Here is a 20,438-nt window from a genome sequence, read left to right on the forward strand (position 1 = left end):
TATCCATCCGATGAATGGAGTAACACTGTGGTATATCCATTCAATGAAATACTACTCAGCACCAAAAAGGAACAGTATGTGCAACAGAGATGATTCTCAAAAGTATAGCGATCACCAGGGCACCTGGGTGGTGCAGTTGGTTAGATGTTTGACTCTTGGTTTCAACTCAGGCCCTGGTTTCGGGTCATGGTCTCAGGGTTGTGGGGTGAGCCCTGAGTCAGACTCCCCACTCAGTATGGAGTCAGCTTGGGATTCTCTCTGCCTCTGCCCCTTCCCATCTCCCCTCCTGTGCGCTTGCTTTCATTCTCTCTCTCTCTCTCTCTCTGTCTCTAATAGATAAATATTTTTTTTAAAGTATAGTGATCACCAATATGGAATTCTAACCTAACCTAGTGTCATGGAAAGCACATCAGTGGTTGCTTGCAGCTAGGGAAAGGGGCACAGGGAACTCTGGAGTGATAGAAATGTTCTGTATCTTGATATGGTCATGGCTTTACAAGTGTATAAATTTGTTAAAATATACCACACTTGATCTTAGCCAAAAGGCCAAGAAGCGATAAAATATACCAAACTGTACAATTAAAATCAGTGCATTTTATTGAATCTACGAATTGAATGTAAGTCAATAAAGTTGATTTTTAAATACTAACCATGACAAAAAGCCTTCTCTTTATTAGCCCACCAGCAGTCCTAGCACTGTGGGGTGGGCAGGAGGTGTTGGGTACAGGACTGCTGAATGACTAAATAACCCTTAGCTCAGAGGTCCCCAGAAGAGATTTCTTGGAGGCTGACAGTCCATCTCCAGCTGATGTCAGTAACCGTCAGAGGCCATTGTTCATCTTAAGTTAATGTTTTCACTAATGACTTTAATGTTGAGTGGAAATACCGTCTTCACCCTAATCCCTTTCAACAGGCTGCACTTTAAAACAATTTAAAAGAGGAAGAGATGAAGAAAGGAGCCCTGCAGACTGGTTGGGTTTCCCACTAGGATGGACAGAGTTGTTTTTATCCCTTTCTTTCTCACAGCTATTTCTTTGGTGTCTTCCTAGACACCGTCAGAGACTATTTCCAAATCAAGGACAGTGTTTCCAGCTCTACCTTGGTTCATCAGGAGACTTTAGGGAAATGAAACTGCCAGATCCCCATCCCCACCCCAAAGCATTTGATTGTTGGTATCATGATGTAGGACAGTGATTTTCGGTTGGTTTATATCTGGGGCATACTTGCTGATACTGAAATTGTTGGTGGTGCCTTTGAAGAAACTAAAACGAACCAAAAGAAAAAAAAAGAAACAGAACACTGGAGTCAGTAACAAGTACACAGTAATCTCAGGTAACAATGCAACACGTGTTAATCTCGGGACAGCAACTTAAGTGCTCGGTGTCTGGCAGTGACTGTGATGCTTGTTGTGGCAATTTCTCTTGTCATTTCTGTGCTCTGTCACTGGGCACTGTAACCCTAGGAGACAAGGCTGTCACCACACATTCCAGCTATGAGCAGCCTTGGTCTTCCTTGCCAGCGTAACGGTGGGGAATGGGGAGGCCATCCTGAGATTGTAGCAGAGACATTCTACACGGTGAAGATCTACATGTGTGGGTATCAGAAGTCAGCAGGGGTAGGGGAAGAGTAACGATTTGTGACTCAGGGCATAGTGTCTCCAATGCCTTAGCTAAGTCTGTGTTTTAGACTTTTTTTTTTTAATTAAAAAAAAAGAAGCTTACAGTGGAAAATTTGGAAAAGACTGAAAAATGATGATTAAAAGAATAACCACATATTCCCACAAACAGCCATTATAAGCTATTTTTTTGCATAAATTTTTCCAGGGTATATCAGTTTAACAGAATCATAATTTACCAAACTGTGTACATAAATATATGCGAGATACAGCTCTGTGTCTGGCTCTTTTCCCTTAGAGTCGTAACCTGAGGATTTTTCTGTTCTTTAAAATTCTTTTAAAATACATGAATCCCTACATAATTGTCATCTGGATATTCCAGTATTTATTGAAGGATGCAATTGTTGGTGTACTCCTAGATGCTTTCTATTTCCTCATTAGTATAAACTACAGTATTTTTGAAGATCTTTGTCCATAAATCTTCTACCAAATGTCTATTTTCTTAGGATAAATACAAGGCAAATGACTGAATGGAAGAGTATGTATATTTTTCAGCCATCCCTGCAGTGTGAGAGAGCATGTATTCCACTTGCTTATCTCCGAATAGCAATAGAATGTGGCTTTTGACAAATCCCAGAATCTCTGATCCTGGGTGTCACTGACCTTCCCCATTCCCCACCCCAACCCCCAACCCAGGGGCCCAGTTTCGTTATGCATGTTGCTCTCGCCCTGGCAGCTCCTATCTGGACTTTCCCTTTGGTGGAACCCAACTCATGACGGTTTTAGGGGGAGAGATGACTTGGATGCTGGCCCTTGTTTCTCTTTAGAACTTTCTCAGCAATTGCTGATCTTTGCTGCTTCTGTGGGTCTCACTGGGCCTGGCTTCCCACTGAATGACCAAACTGTCTTCATCCTCCTCCTCTGCAACCAGAAAAGACTTTGTAGATGATCCCAACCCTACTTCCTACCAGCCACATGGCTTTGGACAAGTTCCCAAAACCTCTGTGTCTCTGTTTCGTTACTTCTTCTGTAAAATCAGACAACTAATTAGTCCTACTTTGGGAAAGGCTTCCCAAAGGAAATTGTGGATGTTTTTGTTTGGTTTTAAAGATTTTTTAATTTATCTGTTATTCATGAGAGACACTGAGAGAGAGGCAGAGATATAGGCGGAGGGATAAGCATGCTCCCCAGAGGGAGCCTGAGGCAGGACTCGATCCCAGGACCCTGGGATCACACCCTGAGCCAAAGGCAGATGTTCAACACCTGAGCCACCCAGGTCCTCAAGCTGTGGATGTTTTCCAGCCGTGTGGCCATCAGCCAAGCATGTTTTCCACTCCAACCCCTGACTTTCCACACCGGACCCCCTGGTCTCCTCACTGTTTACACCACGGTACCCAGGCAACACCCTGTGGCCTGTCCTCTGGGCACTCGGCTGGCCTAGAGCTGTGCCCACTCACCTCCTGAGGTGCACTTGGCCAAGTGGAACAGCAGCCCACGCTGTCTCTGGGAGAGCTCTCCCTGCTCAGAGCGGGGTGTGAGGAAAGAGGAAAAGGAGGAGGGCTCTGGGTTCCTGCAGCAAGACTCCTTCAGCCTTGAGGGCAGGACTGTGACCATTCAGCTGGGCAGAGGTCACTAACAGCCCTATAGCTGTGGGACACTGGGCCAGGGGACATGGCTTCAGGAGCTACAGTCACGTGGACTTCCTGGTATCACACCCTAGAATGAAACTGACCCACCCACACTCAGGGAGAGTGGAAAACACCAGAACCTTCTCTGCCCCCTCCTACCCCTGGGCCCCTGCCTTGGGAGCCTGCCTCTATAACATCTAAAACACAGGGGCATTAGAAGTCGAGAGCACTTGCTTTCCATGGCAGGCTGGCACCAAAGGGTGGGTGAAGGGCTACAGCAACCATGTCCATTTGGTTCCTTTTGCAGACCTGGCAGGTAACCCCACCCTTCCCTAGAGAGGAAGATTAGAAGGAAAGGGGAGTGTGTGGACACTCAGTAGGTGCTCAAGGTTGGTGATTTTCTTCTCCCCCTTTCTCTTAAAGATCTTTGCCTCTCTGGCTGTGGCCATAGACAAAATGGCTGGGCTATCTGAAGGTCAAAGCCACCCTTTAACCATGATCCCAGTGCTGGTTCCCAGTCCCAACATTCCCTTTCTCCTGCTACTAGAAGTGAAGTAATAACCATCTGTCCTTTGCCTTGACCTAGGGCTTGGTCATCGAGCGCCTGGGACGGAGACCCCTCCTCATAGGTGGCTTTGGGCTGATGGCCCTCTTCTTTGGGATCATCACCATCACATTGACATTTCAGGTGAGAGGATGTGCCTGTCATGCCCTGAAGGAGGTCAGAATGGAGCCAGCCTCTGGCTTTGGTGCTCTGGGGCCTTGGATTGGGAAGTTCATACTGTCTACGGACAACTCTTATGATATGGCATTCCAAGGGGCATTTCGGCTAGAAGCTGCTGGATGCCCTCAAGGAGGAGGGTTTAGTAACAGGTCCTTGGACTGGAAGACAGACACTGGATATATAGTCCTCTCACTGCCTCTAGTGAGCTGTCTGAACTTGACCAAAATACGTCTCCTCTCTAAGCTTCAGTTTTCTCATTTATGGAATAGAGAAGACTGCTCCAGACACCCCTAAGATACCTCCTCTGGCTCCCACATTTTAGCACAAAGCAGCTGGAAGTGCCACATGAGGCACTTCCACAATTATCATATCATTGCCTGTGGGTTCCAGCAGGAGCTCTGCTCCTTAGGGCCCCAGCTCTAAAATGAGACCGTTGTCCCTATGCCCAGGGGTGTTAGGAGGATTAAATGAGAAAATGTACCTACAGTACCTGGAAGGGCACCCAAATGTAGGTTTGGGGGGATGGACTATGCTGTACCTAATCCTGGTGAAAGTGGTATTTTTCCCTTTTATGGAGACAGGAAACTGAGGCATAAATATAAATGCAGAAGCTGCTCAAGGCTGCACAGCTAGTAAATGGCAGAACTGGGATGAGATTCCGGGATCTTGGGGTTTCCATCAGCCCCCTGTGCTGCTCACGACAGCCTGCAGTGACTGAGCACTTTCTTGGTGCCTAGAGCCTGTCTCAGCACCAAGTGAAGCACGAGGCCAAGGTCACAGTAGTCAACAAATCTTTGCACTTTTCAAAAATGAATCCCTAAGTGGAAAGTTGCACATGTTGATCATTTGCCAAATGTCTTAATGTCCCAAAAACCTCTAGAAAAAGGCAATATTAGCTGAGTGGTGCCTGACAGCACCTGTCCTTCAGAAAGGTGGTGCTACTGGGCACGCTGACCACTCAGGAGGCAGAAACATCTTCCTTGGGGGTGATGTACTGGCAGTGGCTCCTCCTTCCCAACTGCCGACCAGGGTTTTCTACCAGACAGGATGCCCTTGCAGGCCCCTCAGACTGACCAAGCTGGGTCCCTCACTGGTTGGGTGATGTTCTGGGGCATTGTCTTTCTGCTGCTGTGGCAAACATTTGGAAGGGCTGTCTGGAGCATGTGGGTCCTCCTAAGCCTGACTTCACAAGGTCTCAGAGCTTTTCCTTGCTTGGCTGCCCCATCACCCTTTATCCTATGTCTCAGTGAGTCACCCTCCTCTATGTTCCCAGGGACCCCAGGGGAAATCCTGCAGTAGCACTTATCACAGGATTGGCTTTCCCTGTTGACTCATCTTTCTTCTCTAATACAGTTGTGGGAGCAGGGCCATGCCTGTATCATTCCTGTGTTCCCACCTCCTAGCCCAGTGCATGGCACCCAGGAGGAACCAAAAACAATCTGCCATATGAATGAATAGATATATGTATATATGTATGTATGGATGGATGGATGGATGGATGGATGTTGGATGGATAATGGGCAGATGGATGGATAAATGGATGGGTGGATAGGTGGATGGATGAATGGATGGATGATAGATGGGTAGATGATGGATTATGAGTGGATGGGTGAATGCATGAATAGATAGATGATGGTTGGATATATGGATGATGGATAGATCAATGGGTAGATGGATGGGTGGATGATAGATGGATGAATGGGTGGATAGATGGCTGGATGGTGGATGGATAGATGGATGAGAGTGAGTGGATGAATGGTTAGATGAATACCAGATGGATGGATGGATGGATGGATGGATGGATGGATGGATGGATGGTTAGGTGGATAACTTAGTGTAGCAGTGAGCCATGCAGTGTACAAGAGCCTACAATGCTCCTCTCAATCCTAGATCCTCCTTCATCAAGAGCTGATGGACTTGGGCATGGAAGGGCTGCTCTCCCCATTTCTACCCATCACCCTCTACTCTGAACATTTGCTGCTCACTCCTGTGCTGTGCTCTCCTGTTCCTCTGTGCCCTTGCTCACATAGAACCCTCTCCTGGAACCTTTTCTCCTCTCCTTTTCCTGTTGTGTGATCCCAGCTCAGCCTTCAAAGGTGAACACAGTCTCCTCCCCTCCCTGAATCTCTCTAGATTGGGCTCACATGCCCCTTCTCCTCCCCCACATGCTCACCATGTCCCATCATTGGTGATACCATATTCTAATTATCAGCCATTCAGTCTGCTAGTACAGGGGCAATTTCCTAGATATCTTTCCATGCCCAGCACCGAGCCACCCTGACCCTGCCAGACAAGTGACAGCCCCTTCAAACATATTTAATGCCTACAGTTAACTTATCTCATACCTATCAGGAGGAGGGATAGAAATGTAATGTTTCACACAATAATAGAGATTAAGAAAATTTTTTAAATGTGATAATGCCTATAAAACTTCCCATATTGCCTGTTCAGACTACACACTCAAGCAGTGTTGGTTACTCATTTATTTACCACCTGCTGTATGCTGAGGACACTGATAAATTCTTGGGAGGCATCAAATTCTTTCACCTCACATTTATAAAATAGGCAGATAGAATGGCTTGGGGGTTATCATTATCTCCATTTTATGGACACTGAACTGGGACTCAGAGATGTGAAATGATCTCCTCAGGTCATGCAGATAGATCAAGGAGGAGTTGGGGTGAGAACCCAGATCCTCTCTACCCCAGTACCTCCTTCCCTGCCCACACCTTTGCTCTTTCACAGGACCATGCCCCCTGGATCCCATACCTGAGTATTGTGTGCATCCTAGCCATCATCGCCTCCTTCTGCAGTGGGCCAGGTAAGGCACACCTCCTTCCCCATGGGCACCAGTGAGCTGGGGTGTTCTCGCTGGGCAGATGCAGTCCGGGAGGGGCAAAGCCCAACTGGGAATGGAAGGGAAAAGAGAGTCCCCTACCTGTTTTAATGCAGTGCTGGCTTTCATTTCCATCCCACAGATGGTAGGTAACAGGTAACAGGGTCACCCAGAGTTAGATGGCTGATAACATACTGCGACATCACAGCTACAATTAACAGTTGAGAGCTCTGAGCCAGATACTCAAGCTGGGATGAATGAGAGATACTCAAGTTGCCATCTGTGCCCATGGAGAAGTGACCATTTAGCGTGGAAGATATTTATGATATTAATAATAATGATAATAGTAATGTCTGAGATTTATTGATCGCTGGGTGTGTGCTAGATGTGGCCAAGCACCTGGTGTATGCTAGCTCATTTAAGACTCGTGGCAGCTGTAGAGAAGGTGGGGCTGGGAGCAACTTGCATGGAGTCAGCTGTGGTGGGATCGCCTGACTCCCAGAGAGAGCCCTAACACCACCTTGCACTGTAGCTGCATGAGGGTGGAGTCTCTCAAGTGTTCTCAGCCTTGATTTCCCCAGGACTTACTTCCAGCCCCAGCTCTGCTGTTTCCCTAGTAGGAAAGTCCTCTCCTCTCCATCTATTAAATGGCCTTGCCATTCCCTGGCTCTGTGTCTGTGTCCTCAGGGGCCCCCACCAGAGAGGGCCCCCTCAGCTGGGACTGAAAAGGGTTCAGGGCAAGGCTGACACTTGCATACATCTGGCTGGCAGGTGTTGCTGTGGTTCTTTGTTTGGGTTTCTGTGTTGATGAAAACAACGCTACGTTTCTATCAACGCATAGAACTGAATTTCTGTTTCTCCCTTCATGTTGCTGCTTTTCATGGGCCGTCATGTTCATGTCCTGTCACATCCGTGATGGATGAACAGCATCCGTCCCCAACTCAGGACAGCAGGGTGTTATAGTGAGAGGCAAAATGGGCTGCAGAATGACTGGGGGAGAGCATCAGACACACACACGTGTGTGTACACACCCATACCGTGTTGTGATGGTGATCAGAGGGCCAAGGAAAGTGGAAGCACCCTCTGGGCAGGGCAGCAAATTGACCGGAAGGCCAGGAGGCACATATTGCCATTAAAGCGATTCAGGGGGTATTTGTGTTCAGTCCTACAGGGCCCCCGTCATCCCCTCTGTGGGCAGCATTCATGTGGGCACCCCTGCAGGGGGCAGCCAGAGGCCCCACACTAGGCCTTAGAACACTGGGGAGCAGACCAGAAGGGCAGCCTCTGCTCCCATGGGGCTTACAGGCTGGTGTGGAAATCCCACTTGACACATCAGGCCCAGTGGGTCCTCTCCTGACCTCTTAATCTAAAATCAGCACCCACACATGTACATGCATGTGCCCACACACACACACACGTATGCACACATGCAGATACACATATGTGTACATACATAGATACATGCAAGTACACACATGCACACATGTACACACACATGCGCACAGAGACATGTATGCACATTAATGCTTTTTGGGTTATCGTCTTCCATAACAGTTTTTCCCAGGAAGAACCATGAATGTTCATGCTGTATGTCACTGGACATCTTCCTGTCTGCTTCACAAGTAGGCTAAATTGGACTCACCCACAAGCCCTGTGCTTTCTTGACCAAAATCACTCAGCTGTGCCTTGTGTTTTGTCCCAAGCCCCTCACTCTTCCTAGGGTGGTGTTAATTTTACTCCCAATGTGGGCAAACATGGTTTCCTTCTGATCACAGAGCCTACTAAGTCTCTGGTGGTTTAGACTCTAAGCTCTCCCTCAGGATCTGGGAGCCTCCAGGTGGTCCACCTGCCCTCCCTAACCCCAGATCAATGGGGGCCCTCTACCCTCTACTCTCCAATCCCCGCCATGGTCACCCAGCAGCCAGACTTCACCCACTACGTGATTGGCCAGGCTTTAGAAACTTCTCTTGAATTCACATTGACAATGTGCAGCTTAAGCCCCAGGGGAATTACCTGTCTAAGGGAGGCAATTGCTCGGGTGGGAGATCATCTTAACTGGACAAGAAGAAGTGGATCCCAAGAGGAGCCTCATTGGGAAAATGTGTCGCAGAAATGCTGATAGATAAGGGGCTGAGACTCCCCGTTTTGAGGCCGCCCCTCCAGGATTAAGTGAAAAGGATATCCTCCTGGGAAAGAAACCAAGAGTTTGCCTGAGGCAGCTTCTGTGATGAGCAAATCAATTCACGGAGGCTTGACAGGAAGTTGAAATTAGGTGAAGGAAAAAGAGAGAAACAGGGTAGGCAGTTTCCTGCTACATATTTTATCTGTGCGCATAACCCCGAGGCAGTGGCTGTGACAGCTAATAAATGAGGCACCATAAAAGAGCTTTATCTCTGAGGGAAAGGAGATGCCACCAAAGCATTTCAGTTACAGTGTGAAAAATCTTATGATGTGGGGGCTCTGTGCCTGGCACCAAGTGAAACCCTCCCAGGGAGATTCCCATGCTGGTGGGGAGGACAGACACAACATGGAGTATGGTCACTGCTCTTATAAGGTCACTCTGCTCTAAGTGCTCCAGAAGGCTAGAAAGAGTCACCCTGACGGGTATGTACCAAGTGCCTAGTGAGCTTGTGACCAATACAGGGCTCCCTGATCTATGATGTTGATTTAATATGCAAAGACGGCCCACCCAGTTGCATTAAGTGGTCCAGAGCTTAGATGGGGGTCAAATCAGATGACTCATTTCCCCTCAGAAGTTAGGAAACTATGTGCAAAGCAGAATAACAAGTAAATTAATTTCTAACCAAGCAGAAATCACTGAGTAGGAGCAATGGCATGTATACATTAAGAAGTTAGACCTGCAAATCAAGAGCTATATCCTGACACCAAATCAGTGTGTGGTCCTCATTTTTGAAGCTTGCTTAATGACAATTAAATGGGAATGTCTCACAAAAGCAGGTTAAACAAGCAGTGGTCATTACTCAAGATACATCCACATCCCTAGAGTGTGTTTACACAGCAGGTGGGCTCTAACCCAAGTGAGCGCTGCTAATGGGAATTCTTCACAGTCCCGTTGCAAGCAGGAGACCCAGCTTCCACACCTGTTACCATGCAGGATTTGGGGGAGATGCCCTTTATAAAACCAGCCTGCAAACTCTTAACTTATTATATAAATTTGAAATTAGGTCAAGGTCCAGCAGGAGAGTACTGTTGGCTGGGATTTTAAAGGGAATTGCATGAACATCCTGTTTACAGAGATGTGGGCACAGTGAATCAAGAGAAAAGATGTAGGCGCCTGAGCAACAGAAGTAGTGGGAGGCTGCCACCATCCCCTGGGGCCTGAGCAAGCATGGAATAGACTAGTTTTAATTCCAGTCAATTTCTCTGTAAGAAGAGAAATTAAATGCAAAGAAATAAGATCATGTCAGGTAAAACTAAACTTTGAAGCTCCATGACCTTATTTTGTACTTAAAATAAGACAAAATCAGAGAGGGAGACCAACCATAAGAGACTCAACTCTAGGAAATAAAGTGGGGTTGCTGGAAGGGAGAGGGTAGGGGATGGGGTAACTGGATGACAGGCATTAAGGAGGGCAGGTGATGCGATGAGCACTGGGTGTTGTATACAACTGATAAATCACTAAATTCTATCTCTGAAACTAATAATACACAATTAAATGTCATTTAATTTATTTTAAATTCAAAAATATTTTTTTGCTCCCACTCTCACCTCCAAGAACCAATTTTTATCCCAACTGAGAATGCATGATGTAGAGAAAGATATGGTTTCATGGAGTCTTTTTGTGTAGGGCACTCATGTCTGGGAGCATAAAGAGCAATAAGAACCATCCCAACCAGGAGCTTGGAGCCCAGGATTAAAAGCAGGTCCAAGTAAAGAAAAAGAAGAAATGAACTCTCATGGAGTTGGGAGATGATAGAAAGTTGAAGCTCAGAGAGGTTAAGTGCTTTCCCAAAAGTCACACAGCTGGTAACCCAGAATTCTAGTTCAGGGTTGTGTCAGTCCAGATCCCGAGCTCTGAAGACCTTTAATAGGCTACCAGGTGTCAAAGAACAAGAGTTCCTGTCCCCTTTAAGGTCCTTCTAGCCAGCCTAAGAATCAAACTGGCATGAGAAAGATTAATAGGAGAAAGTCAGATTTAATAGGATAAGAAATCCACACAGATATGGAAATTCCAAAGACAGGCAAAATGAGGCAACGAATAACCCCAAAACCTAGTGAATTGAACAATGACTACTTATTACTGCTCCCAAGTCCGTGGGTTGACGTGCTGGCCATGCCACGCTAGCCCAGGTTTTGCTCATCTCCACTCATGTCTGTGTTTGGCTGGCAGGTTGGCTGGATGCCAGCTGCTCCAAAGTGGCCTTGACCACTGGTCTGTCGTTGAGAAGGGAGACCTGGCCACATGTCTGTCACCACCAAGCAGATTAGCCTGGGCTTGTTTACTGATGGTAGCAGACCTACAAGAGAAGAAGTGTGCAAAACCTCCCGAGGCCCAGGCTTAGAACTCAATGTCACTTTGGGACAAAAACCAAGTGACAAGGCCAGCCCAGAATGAAGGTGTAGAGAAAGGAGACTTTACCTCTTATGGGAGGGGCTGCAAAGACCTGTGACCCTTTACAATCTTTCCAGAAGTTGTAACCCTAGAATAGGCAAGAGATGACAGTTATGGGCTCTCATCTTAGAAATATAGATAGATAGATGGATAGATGGATGGATAGATGGAAGTAGATATCATTCATTCATTCACCCATTTCACAAGTAGTTATGGAGTGCATGCTTTGGAGCAGGCATCCTTCCAGGCCTGGAGATATAATGGTCTCACACACACACACACACACACACACACACACACTCACAATCTGCCCTCAAGGGAGCTTATCTTGAGTAACAGAGGTTAGGGTCCTACTGGGAGGATATGGCACACTCAAACTGGGGTAACTAGAGGAATGGTTGAAAACAAGAGAGAGTGTAATAGTAAAGGCAGATTATAGGGAAATATCAAAGACCTGATTATTTAGATGATCTCAGCTTACAACACTAACTTCCAGCATCCACCCTTCCACCTATTGGCCATGTAGAGAGCCAAACAGGTCACTGGAAGTTAATTCATCAAAAGTCAACACTCTGAAGGTCAAATTGCTGAAAGCCAATCACACAGAAAAATAATTTGCTGGATTTTTCTTATTTCTATATCTATCGAGAATGTATAGAATTCTGTACAGAAAAGAATGATTTTTCACTGCTTTTATAGATTTCTGTGTTGTTCATTTTGTCTGCACACGTGAACTTTGAAGAATTTTCCTCTTTTTTTCCTTCCTTCCCTGTTGTTGTAGGTGAAGGTTTCTGGGGAGTGGGAAGGCACAGCTGAGTGGCATAAAGTATATTCTCATCCACAATAAGAATACATGTCTTTCTCCTGTTCTAAATCCATTTGGTTTCAGAGATTCATGTTAAAAGTAACCAGATTTGGATAGCAAGGATATGTCAACACATTTATCTTAATTTATTTTATTCTGTGTTTGGGAAACAAGAGTGTGGATAGCAAAGGTTCTGATGCCCAGAGATTAAGGTTTCTCTTAATGTATTCTTTTTTTCTTTTTTTAAAGATTTGATTTATTTATTGTAGACACAGAGAGAGAAAACCACAGGGAATGGGGAGGGGAGAGTAGAGGCAGAGGGAGAGAGAGAGAGAATCTCCAGCAGACTCTCTGCTGAGTGAGGAGCCCCATGTGGTCATAACCTGAACCGAAACCAAGAGTGAGACGCTAAACCCACTGAGCCACCCTCTCACGCCCTTCTTATTAACATATTCCTAATCATTCCTGCATTTTACGCTTTTGGCTTGGCTGCATTGACCTTGAGCCAAACATGTGACCTTCCTTGGTCACTTCTTTGACTCCTGCTTCCTAGCCAGGATGGGAGACACACTCCCTGCTGCCCCAGCTAACACACAGGAAGATGTGGGGCTCCAGAGTGGCCCTCTGTGGATGGTTTGGAACCTCACTCCACTTTTGCCAAAATCTACAGTGATTTGGGCAAAGCCATGTCCCACTGTGGGTCTCAGTTTCCCTGTGGGTGAAATAAGGGGCTGACCCAGATTAAGAGTTCTCTAGCTGGGAAAAAAAAAGGGGGAGTTCTCTAGCTGGGTGGCTACCCTTCAGAACCCCCATCTGTGGTCAAACATAACCCCAGGGCCCCGTGCAGGCCACTGGGCAGACAATAGGAATGGCATTACTTTTTAGATTTGATTTATTTATTCATGAGGGATGCAGAGAGAGAGGCAGAGACACAGGCAGAGGGAGAAGCAGGCTCCATGCAGGGATCCCGACGTGGGACTCGATCCCAGGACTGGGATCTCAACCTATTTTGAGATCAGCGGTGCATGAGGAAGTTGAGGAGGAGGGAGGCTACTATAGGATCCTGAAGCTACTGAAGCTACTGAAGCTACTGAAGCTACTTTGGCTACTGAAGCCGAAGGCAGATGCTCAACCACTGAGCCACCCAGGTACCACCCAGGAGTCGCATTTTAACATGTTTTCTGAACGATTCCTAAGCCACCAGCCCAGCCCAAACCACTCCTGTCTGTGGAAGCTTCCAGATGTAGTGACCAGCTCCATGACTGCCCTAAGACCCACACTCAGTGAACTAGCCAGACTGAGCACTGACCATTGACGTCTCCAGCACAGACCCTCAGGATGACAGTAAAAGTCACAGTGACAATGATAACAATGACAGTGTGAGCGGGCGTGTACCTAGCAGGCGTGTCAGGGTCTGTGCCGAGTGTCTGACTCCAGCCAGCTCTCTCAGCCCTCACACCAGCCCCATGGGCAGACCACGGCTCTCCCACTGTGAGCATGAGAGAGCCCAGAGCCCACCCCCAAGGAGCTCTGCTCTCCAAGGTCACACCTGGCAGATGCTCCCCAAGCCAGCAGGAGGGCAGCACTTGTGCTCCGAGCTCCTGAGTAGGGTGAAGAGTGCACCCCCAGATTCGCATCCCCCTGGAACCTCCAAATGTGACCTTGTTTAGAGATAGGTCTTGGTAGCTGTAATTAGTTAAGGATCTTAAGATGAAATCAGCCTGGATTTAGGGTGGGCCTGAAATCCAATGACTGGTGTCCTCTTAAGACGAGGAGAGGACACAGGGAGACACACAGAGGCTAAGGTGATGTCGAGTGACATGGGGAGAGTCACAGAACAGTGAGGACTCCTGGCAACACCAGAAGCTGAGAACCTCGGGACCTGGGAAGAACGACCCCTGCCCGCCGACCCCCACCACCACCGACTTCAACTCTGGTCTCCAGAACGGGGAGAGAATACACTTCTGTTATCTCAGGTCACCAGGTTTGTGGTGATCTGTTTCTGCGGCCTGAGGAAACTAGCACGGCACCAAGTTGGCAGGAAAATATTCCCTTACCCCCCAAACAGCCATAGGGGCAGGGCCAGTGGGCTTGGAGATGGGGGGCTTGCATCATCTGGCACTCAACGCCAAGCAGGAGGGTGGCGGGCTACTTGCCCGGCTGAGATGCACCTTCTGCTTATTCAAGAAGGCCAAGGCGAATTTTTAAAATTGATTATTTTCTTCCTTAAATTGAGTGCCTGCTCAGCTAGGTACTTTGGCTCATTCACCCTGGTCCTCACAGCACCTTGCAAAGGGGACACCGTATCCCCAGCGAGGACACCTCTACTCTGGGGAGCTTGCCTTGCCCACATCACCCCCCTCCCTGTGCAGGTGGCCTAGCAGGACTTGAACCCACGTCTCCCCAGCTCTGAGGTCTCATCTTTCCTGCCATTCTCACCTCCTTCATTTTTCCAGACATTTCGTTTTCCTACTTATCTTTTTCCCACAGTCTACAGCAGGCTTAATTAGTGAGCTTATCTCCTGAAACGTGAATAGGAACACGAGGCAGTGCTCTTTACGATTTTTCTGCCACCTTCTCTCCAGAAAGGATCCTCCCTCAGAAGCGATCCTAAGCAAATGGTGCTCTGAGAAAGAATCTGAGCCCCCCAAAGTTTCACCATGTAAGCCTGGATTTTCAACAGAAGTGTGGGAAATTCTGGTCTTGCAGTCCCTAAAATGAGTGACGAGCTCCCAGCTTCTAGGCCCCCCTGTGTCTGCAGGCAGCTTCCTCCTCCTGAACAATCCCTAGGAGCCTGGCAGCGGAATCTGACACTTAACTGTTCCTCACAACCGCTGAGGTGAGAGCCTGATTCTCCGTTTGAGGGTGTTCGTTTCCTGTGGCTGCTGTAACCCAGGAGCACAGGCAGGAGCCTTTAAGGGACAGATATGACAGATATGTGTTCTCTCACAGCTCTGGAGGGGGGAAGTCGGAAATGAAGGTGTGGGCAGGGCCCTGGGGGAGAACCTGTTGCATGCCCCCTCCTGGCTTCTGGGGCCTGCTGGCTTTCCTCAACTTGCAGCCACATCCCCCGTCTCTGCCCCGTCTTCACGTGGCCTAGTCCCCTGGTGTGTGCCCCGCATCCCTCTGCCTCCCTCCTGCAGGGGTACCTGTGATGCACTTAGGGCTCACGTTGATAATCCAGGGTGAGATCATGCACTGACTCATGCCTTGTGCCATATGAAGTGACTATCACACCCTCCAAGGGCTAGGAGAGGGGGTGAGCGGAGCACCCCAGCACCCCTCCCTGTGGTTGGGAGGTTTAGGATCCTACAGTAGCCTCCCTCCTCCTCGACTTCCTCATGCACCGCTGATCTCAAAATAGCTGAAGGAGCTCAAGAGCAGTGAACTAACCTTTGCTGGCCTTCCTTGTGCAACCTGCATACAGAGACATTGGCATTTCTGCTTCTCTTGCTTCTTGGTCCTGAGTCTAAGTGAAGCTCATGTTTGAACATGTTTGAACACCCTGTCGCCCATGCAGTGGAGATATGAGCTAGATGTAATGCAGGTGCCAGGCAAGGAGCAGTGACCTCTGCTCAGGGGGGTCAGAGAGCGTAAAAAGGAGTATGTTCAGTGTCTAGATCTTGAGGAGTTAGTAGAATGCAATTCTTGGATACTGGTCAGGGTGAGGCAGGGCTGTGCTTGATTCCTGTGGCCACCACTGCAAATGACCACTCACTTGGTGGCTGAGAACCACCTGAGTTTCTTTCTTTCTTTCTTTCTTTCTTTCTTTCTTTCTTTCTTTCTTTCTTTCTTTCTTTCTTTCTTGTGTGTGTGAACCACATGAGTTTCCTCTCCTATAGCTCTGGAGGTCAGAAGTCTGAAATCATTTTCTCTGGACAGGGTTGTTTCCCTCTGGCTCTGGCAAATTTGTTTCCTTATCTTTTCCCACTGAGACCACCCACACCCCAAATCTTGTGTCCTCTCCTCAGTCCTCAGAGCCAACAGCATGGCATCTCCTCTTGTCTCTGATCTCCTGCTCCCTTTATATAAGGACCCTATGATTACACTGGGCCCTCCTGGATTGGATAGAATACTCCAGAATAACCTCCCCAGCCCAACATCCTTAACTTAATCACACCTGCAAAGTGTTTTGTCATACAAGCCAACATGTTCACAGATTTGGGGGATTCAGATGTGGACACCTTTGTGAGAGATTTGGGAAGGGGCGGAGGAATGGGACATTTGGTAGTCATGTTAAAACAGCCTGTAGGAGGCCAAGGGTAAAAGCTTGGGTAAAACCAGTTAGGTTTCTCATCCTGCAGGGAAATGGTGGTGGCCCCTTGGCCAGGGTTGCAGTGGAGGAAGCGACGAGAAATGGTAGATTCCAAATTACAGTAATATTGTAAGTTTTATTATTTTTTTTATATTGTAAGTTTTAATGGGCAGATTGCTTGAGCATGTTGGATGTGGGATGTGGAGCAAAACCAGAGCCAGAAGACTCCAGGAACAGTGCTTCTGTTAACAAAGGTGGTGAACGGGAGCAGATTAGGGGTTGGTCCTAGATATGATAGCATAAACATGACCATTAGCCATCCCAGGGCACCTGAGCTGACATGTATAAAGTACAGGCCCCATCACAGTGTGGCTGGTCCATAATCTGATGCCAAGGTGCAGTTTGGGATGAGGGATGTTTATCGGGGGCCCTTACCCATTGAAGGGAGCCATGGGGTGGGTAGTGGAAGACGTTGGGCTGTGATGCGGGCCCAAGGACAGCTCAGCCAACCCCATAGGGAGTCTGCAGCTGAAATGAGCCATCAGATCAGGCCATGGTGTGGCCCAGGCCTTTCCACCACGCCGTCTGCAGTCACCAGAAGTGGGCCACCCTGGGAAGGGTGTGCGCTGGGGCCAGGTGGTTCTCTACAACTAAGGCTGACCCTACTGGGACTGATGGCTGGAGGCATCTGCTGACAGCACTCCTTCCCTGAAGCCTGATCAGGACAGTGCAACTCCATGCCTGTTATGCCCACATGCCCTTATCTGCAATTCCAAAATTCAGAAAAAAATAATTACTTTTCAGTTGTTTGGCACCACAACCTGGCCTGAGCAGATGTAGGCCTCTTTGCTATCTTTTTGTCCCATTTAGTGAGACTCTTGATGATTCTTTCCTTAAAGCTCTCTTCTTTCTCAGGCTCTGGGAGGTCTGTTTCCTACATCTTCCCCTACCTCTCTGGCCACCCCTCCTTTGTCTCCTCCTACTCTCATCGTCTTCCTGTTCGTGGATGCTGGCACTCCTCAGGTTCTGCCCTTGGCCCATGCACTTCTCACTACAAATGCTGTCCCAGGATGGTTTTCTCCACTAATCATGTCCTGTCCCTTCTCCTCTGGTGCCCCCACTCTACCTGCACTTCTCTCTCAATTCCAGACCCAGGCATTTACCTCCCTATAGAACAGTTCTACATAGAGATCATATAAGATCCTAAAAACTGAACATGCCCAGTCAGAAATCATCATTTCTTCCCTAAATTTGCTTCTCCTCCTATATCCCCTTATTTCAATGTATGAAGCCACCAATGACCTACTTGCCCTATAGGTCATCCTAAGCTCTCCAAACCCCTCATTCCCCACTCCCACACAGGCACTGATTTTGAGCTGGGCTCAAAACACCATTGTCAGTGCTCAAGAGGGAAACCAACACATCTCAGCAGAGTACTGAGATTAGACAATTATTGTCATCACCACTACCCCACCACCACCATCACCATCACCACCACTGTCACTATATTATCATCACCATCACCATCATCACCAATACCGTTTATGGAGCACTGATGTTGGGCCAGGCACAGGGCTAAGTATATGACCCACATTACCTCCTCTAACAAGAAACTTAAGTTAGTTGAGACAGAAAGTGAGGCACTTGCATTTGCAACAGAAATGCACATGGGCTCAGAGTCCATAGGCTGGGGCTGGTGGAGAAACAGACCTGAGGGGAACACCACTTCCACCTTCATTTCTTCTCTCACAGTGTCAATGACTGGACTATCACGGGAACCAAGGGAATTGGCATTAACCTTATTTAAATGTGCATTTTCCCAAGTGAGATATAATTACATGATCATGATTCAGTTCTCTGAGGTGTCAAAAACAAGCTTCTAAAATGGAAAAATGGCCCACTGTGTGCACACACTATCCATCATTTCATCTGAAAGAGGGCAAGTTCCCATTGATGAAAGTACCTGAAGGATTTTTGCTCAGGTCCCCATATTAGGGGCAGGATGGCCAGCACTTAGGGGGATTTTAGGCAACCAAAAGTTGACCTTTAAGGAGTAAAACGTGATATTCCCCAGGGAGCCAACATGAAGTAGGGAAGGACCTTGGCTCAGAGCCCCTCCCATGGGTTCAAATCCTCAGGCAACCATCAGTGTGGCCTTAGCCTTCTTACATGCTCTAGTGTCAGTTTCTCTACATGCAAAATGGGTCTTAGATGTCCTGAGGACAAAGCAAGTGTGGATGTGGCCCTGTGTGCAGACATCTAAAGGGAAATTCTTCCAGGCAGAGACAATAACTAAGGCAAGAACCTGACTGCCATGTTCCAGAACAATGCTGCCTAATAGAAATAAAATTCACACCATGAATATAACTTAAATTTTTCTAGTTGCTACATTAAAAAAGTAAAAAAAGGAACTGGTAAAATTACTGTTGGTAATGTATTGTATTCAGCCCACATATCCAAAACATCATTTCAGCATGGAATCATTATATAAAATGTGTTAATGGGGTATTCCAAATTTCTTTTTTTATCCTCAGCCTTTGGAATTGGTGTGTACTTTATTTTTTTTTTTTTTTTGTTTTTGTTTTTTTTTTTGGTGTGTACTTTATACTTACAGCACATCTCAGTTCAGCCTGGCTCCACATCAAGTGCTAAACAACCACATGAGGCAAGGGCTACCATGTTAGTGCAGTTCTAGAAAGAGCAAGAACATGTGTGTGGCTGGAGGAACAGGAACAGGGTGGAAGGAAAAGGAACAGAAGTCCGTGCAGGAAGGAGATGTAAGACACCATTAGGTTAGCTCTTGGATTCCAGTGCAGTGGGAAAGTGTTTGGGGGGCTTATCAGAGGGCTGTTGGAATCTAATTTCTATTTCAAATGCTCCCTTTGACTGCTCTGGGTAAGAGATTGGAGAAGGTGCGCCCCAAATGTCCTCAGAGAACTGCTCTGCAGTGAGTCTTTCAATAGTAATGATAGTAGTAGTCGTAATAGTAGTAAAAGTGGTGGTAGTGGTGGTAATAGTAGTAATATTTGTGGTGGTGGTAGTAATAGTAGTAGTAGTGATGGTGGTAGTAGTGGTGGTAGTGGTCGTAGTAGTGGTGGTGGTAATAGTAGTAGTAGCAGTAGTGGTGGTAGTAGTAGTTGTAATGCAACAGTGACAAGCAAGTACTTTGACACCTATCACCCTTTTAGATCAATGTGCCCATTTTATGGATAAGAAAACCAGGAGCCTGAGAGTAAGTAATTGCCCCCACACATCACAGTTAGTACCAGAGAAGGGACTGAGGCCCCTTCCCCTGGGCCACAATCCCTTCCCACCCTCCTGAAATGGCTGGTAGGAGGCAGAGGGGTCCCAGGAGAGGCACCCAGCCCTGCTCAGTTCTCTGCACTGTGTCCCTTCATTTGGGAGCCATATGCTTTGAAATACTGTTTGCTAAGATGGTACAGCATGGGCTGTGGGGCCAGATTCCTGCAAACTCGAGTTCCTGCAGGAATCTGGGGCTGTCTCATCAGTCTGGTGGTGGCAGACCTTCAAACACTGCCAAACACTGAACCAGCTCCCACCCATTTCCTTCCCTTGTGTTCTGGAAAGAGAGGAGGAAACTCATTCCTGCAGCATGACACTGAGAGACAGGCATGGGCTTGGGGTCTGATCAGGCCACCCTTCTGACTACTTGTGACACCCTTGGAAAGTAACTTAGCTTCCCTAAGCTGCATTTCCTTGTCTGCAAAATGAGGACAGCAGCCTCCATCTTGTTTAGTGATAGGCACAGTGCTTGGCACACAGAAGGTGCTTCCTTCCCTGCCTCCCTCCCTTATCTTAAGGCATGTTTAAATGCATTCCATAACAACACAAATGATAAATTCAGAGTTCTAGAAAGAAATAATAAATATTCTGATAGAAATTTGGTTTTTCACAAGCCCCCCAAGATGATAAACGCGTGGTAATTTAGTGATGCCATTACATGACTTTCTGAGGAAAATTCTAGAGCCTCAGCACTACTGG

General features: G+C 47.4%; 1 protein-coding gene across 2 annotated transcripts in view; it reads left to right on the forward strand.

Moving 5' to 3' along the window:
• SLC2A9 (solute carrier family 2 member 9) overlaps window positions 1–20,438 on the forward strand; it is a 206,111-nt gene that overhangs the window by 155,605 nt on the left and 30,068 nt on the right. For both annotated transcript variants that reach the window (XM_072806326.1, XM_072806315.1), the window contains 2 exons: window positions 3,830–3,931; window positions 6,713–6,788. In XM_072806326.1, the coding sequence (XP_072662427.1) occupies window positions 3,830–3,931; window positions 6,713–6,788 (178 nt within the window). The remainder of the gene's footprint in view (window positions 1–3,829; window positions 3,932–6,712; window positions 6,789–20,438) is intronic.

The sequence above is a fragment of the Canis lupus genome, chromosome 2 (assembly GCF_048164855.1).
Source record: "Canis lupus baileyi chromosome 2, mCanLup2.hap1, whole genome shotgun sequence".
Lineage (NCBI taxonomy): Eukaryota > Metazoa > Chordata > Mammalia > Carnivora > Canidae > Canis > Canis lupus.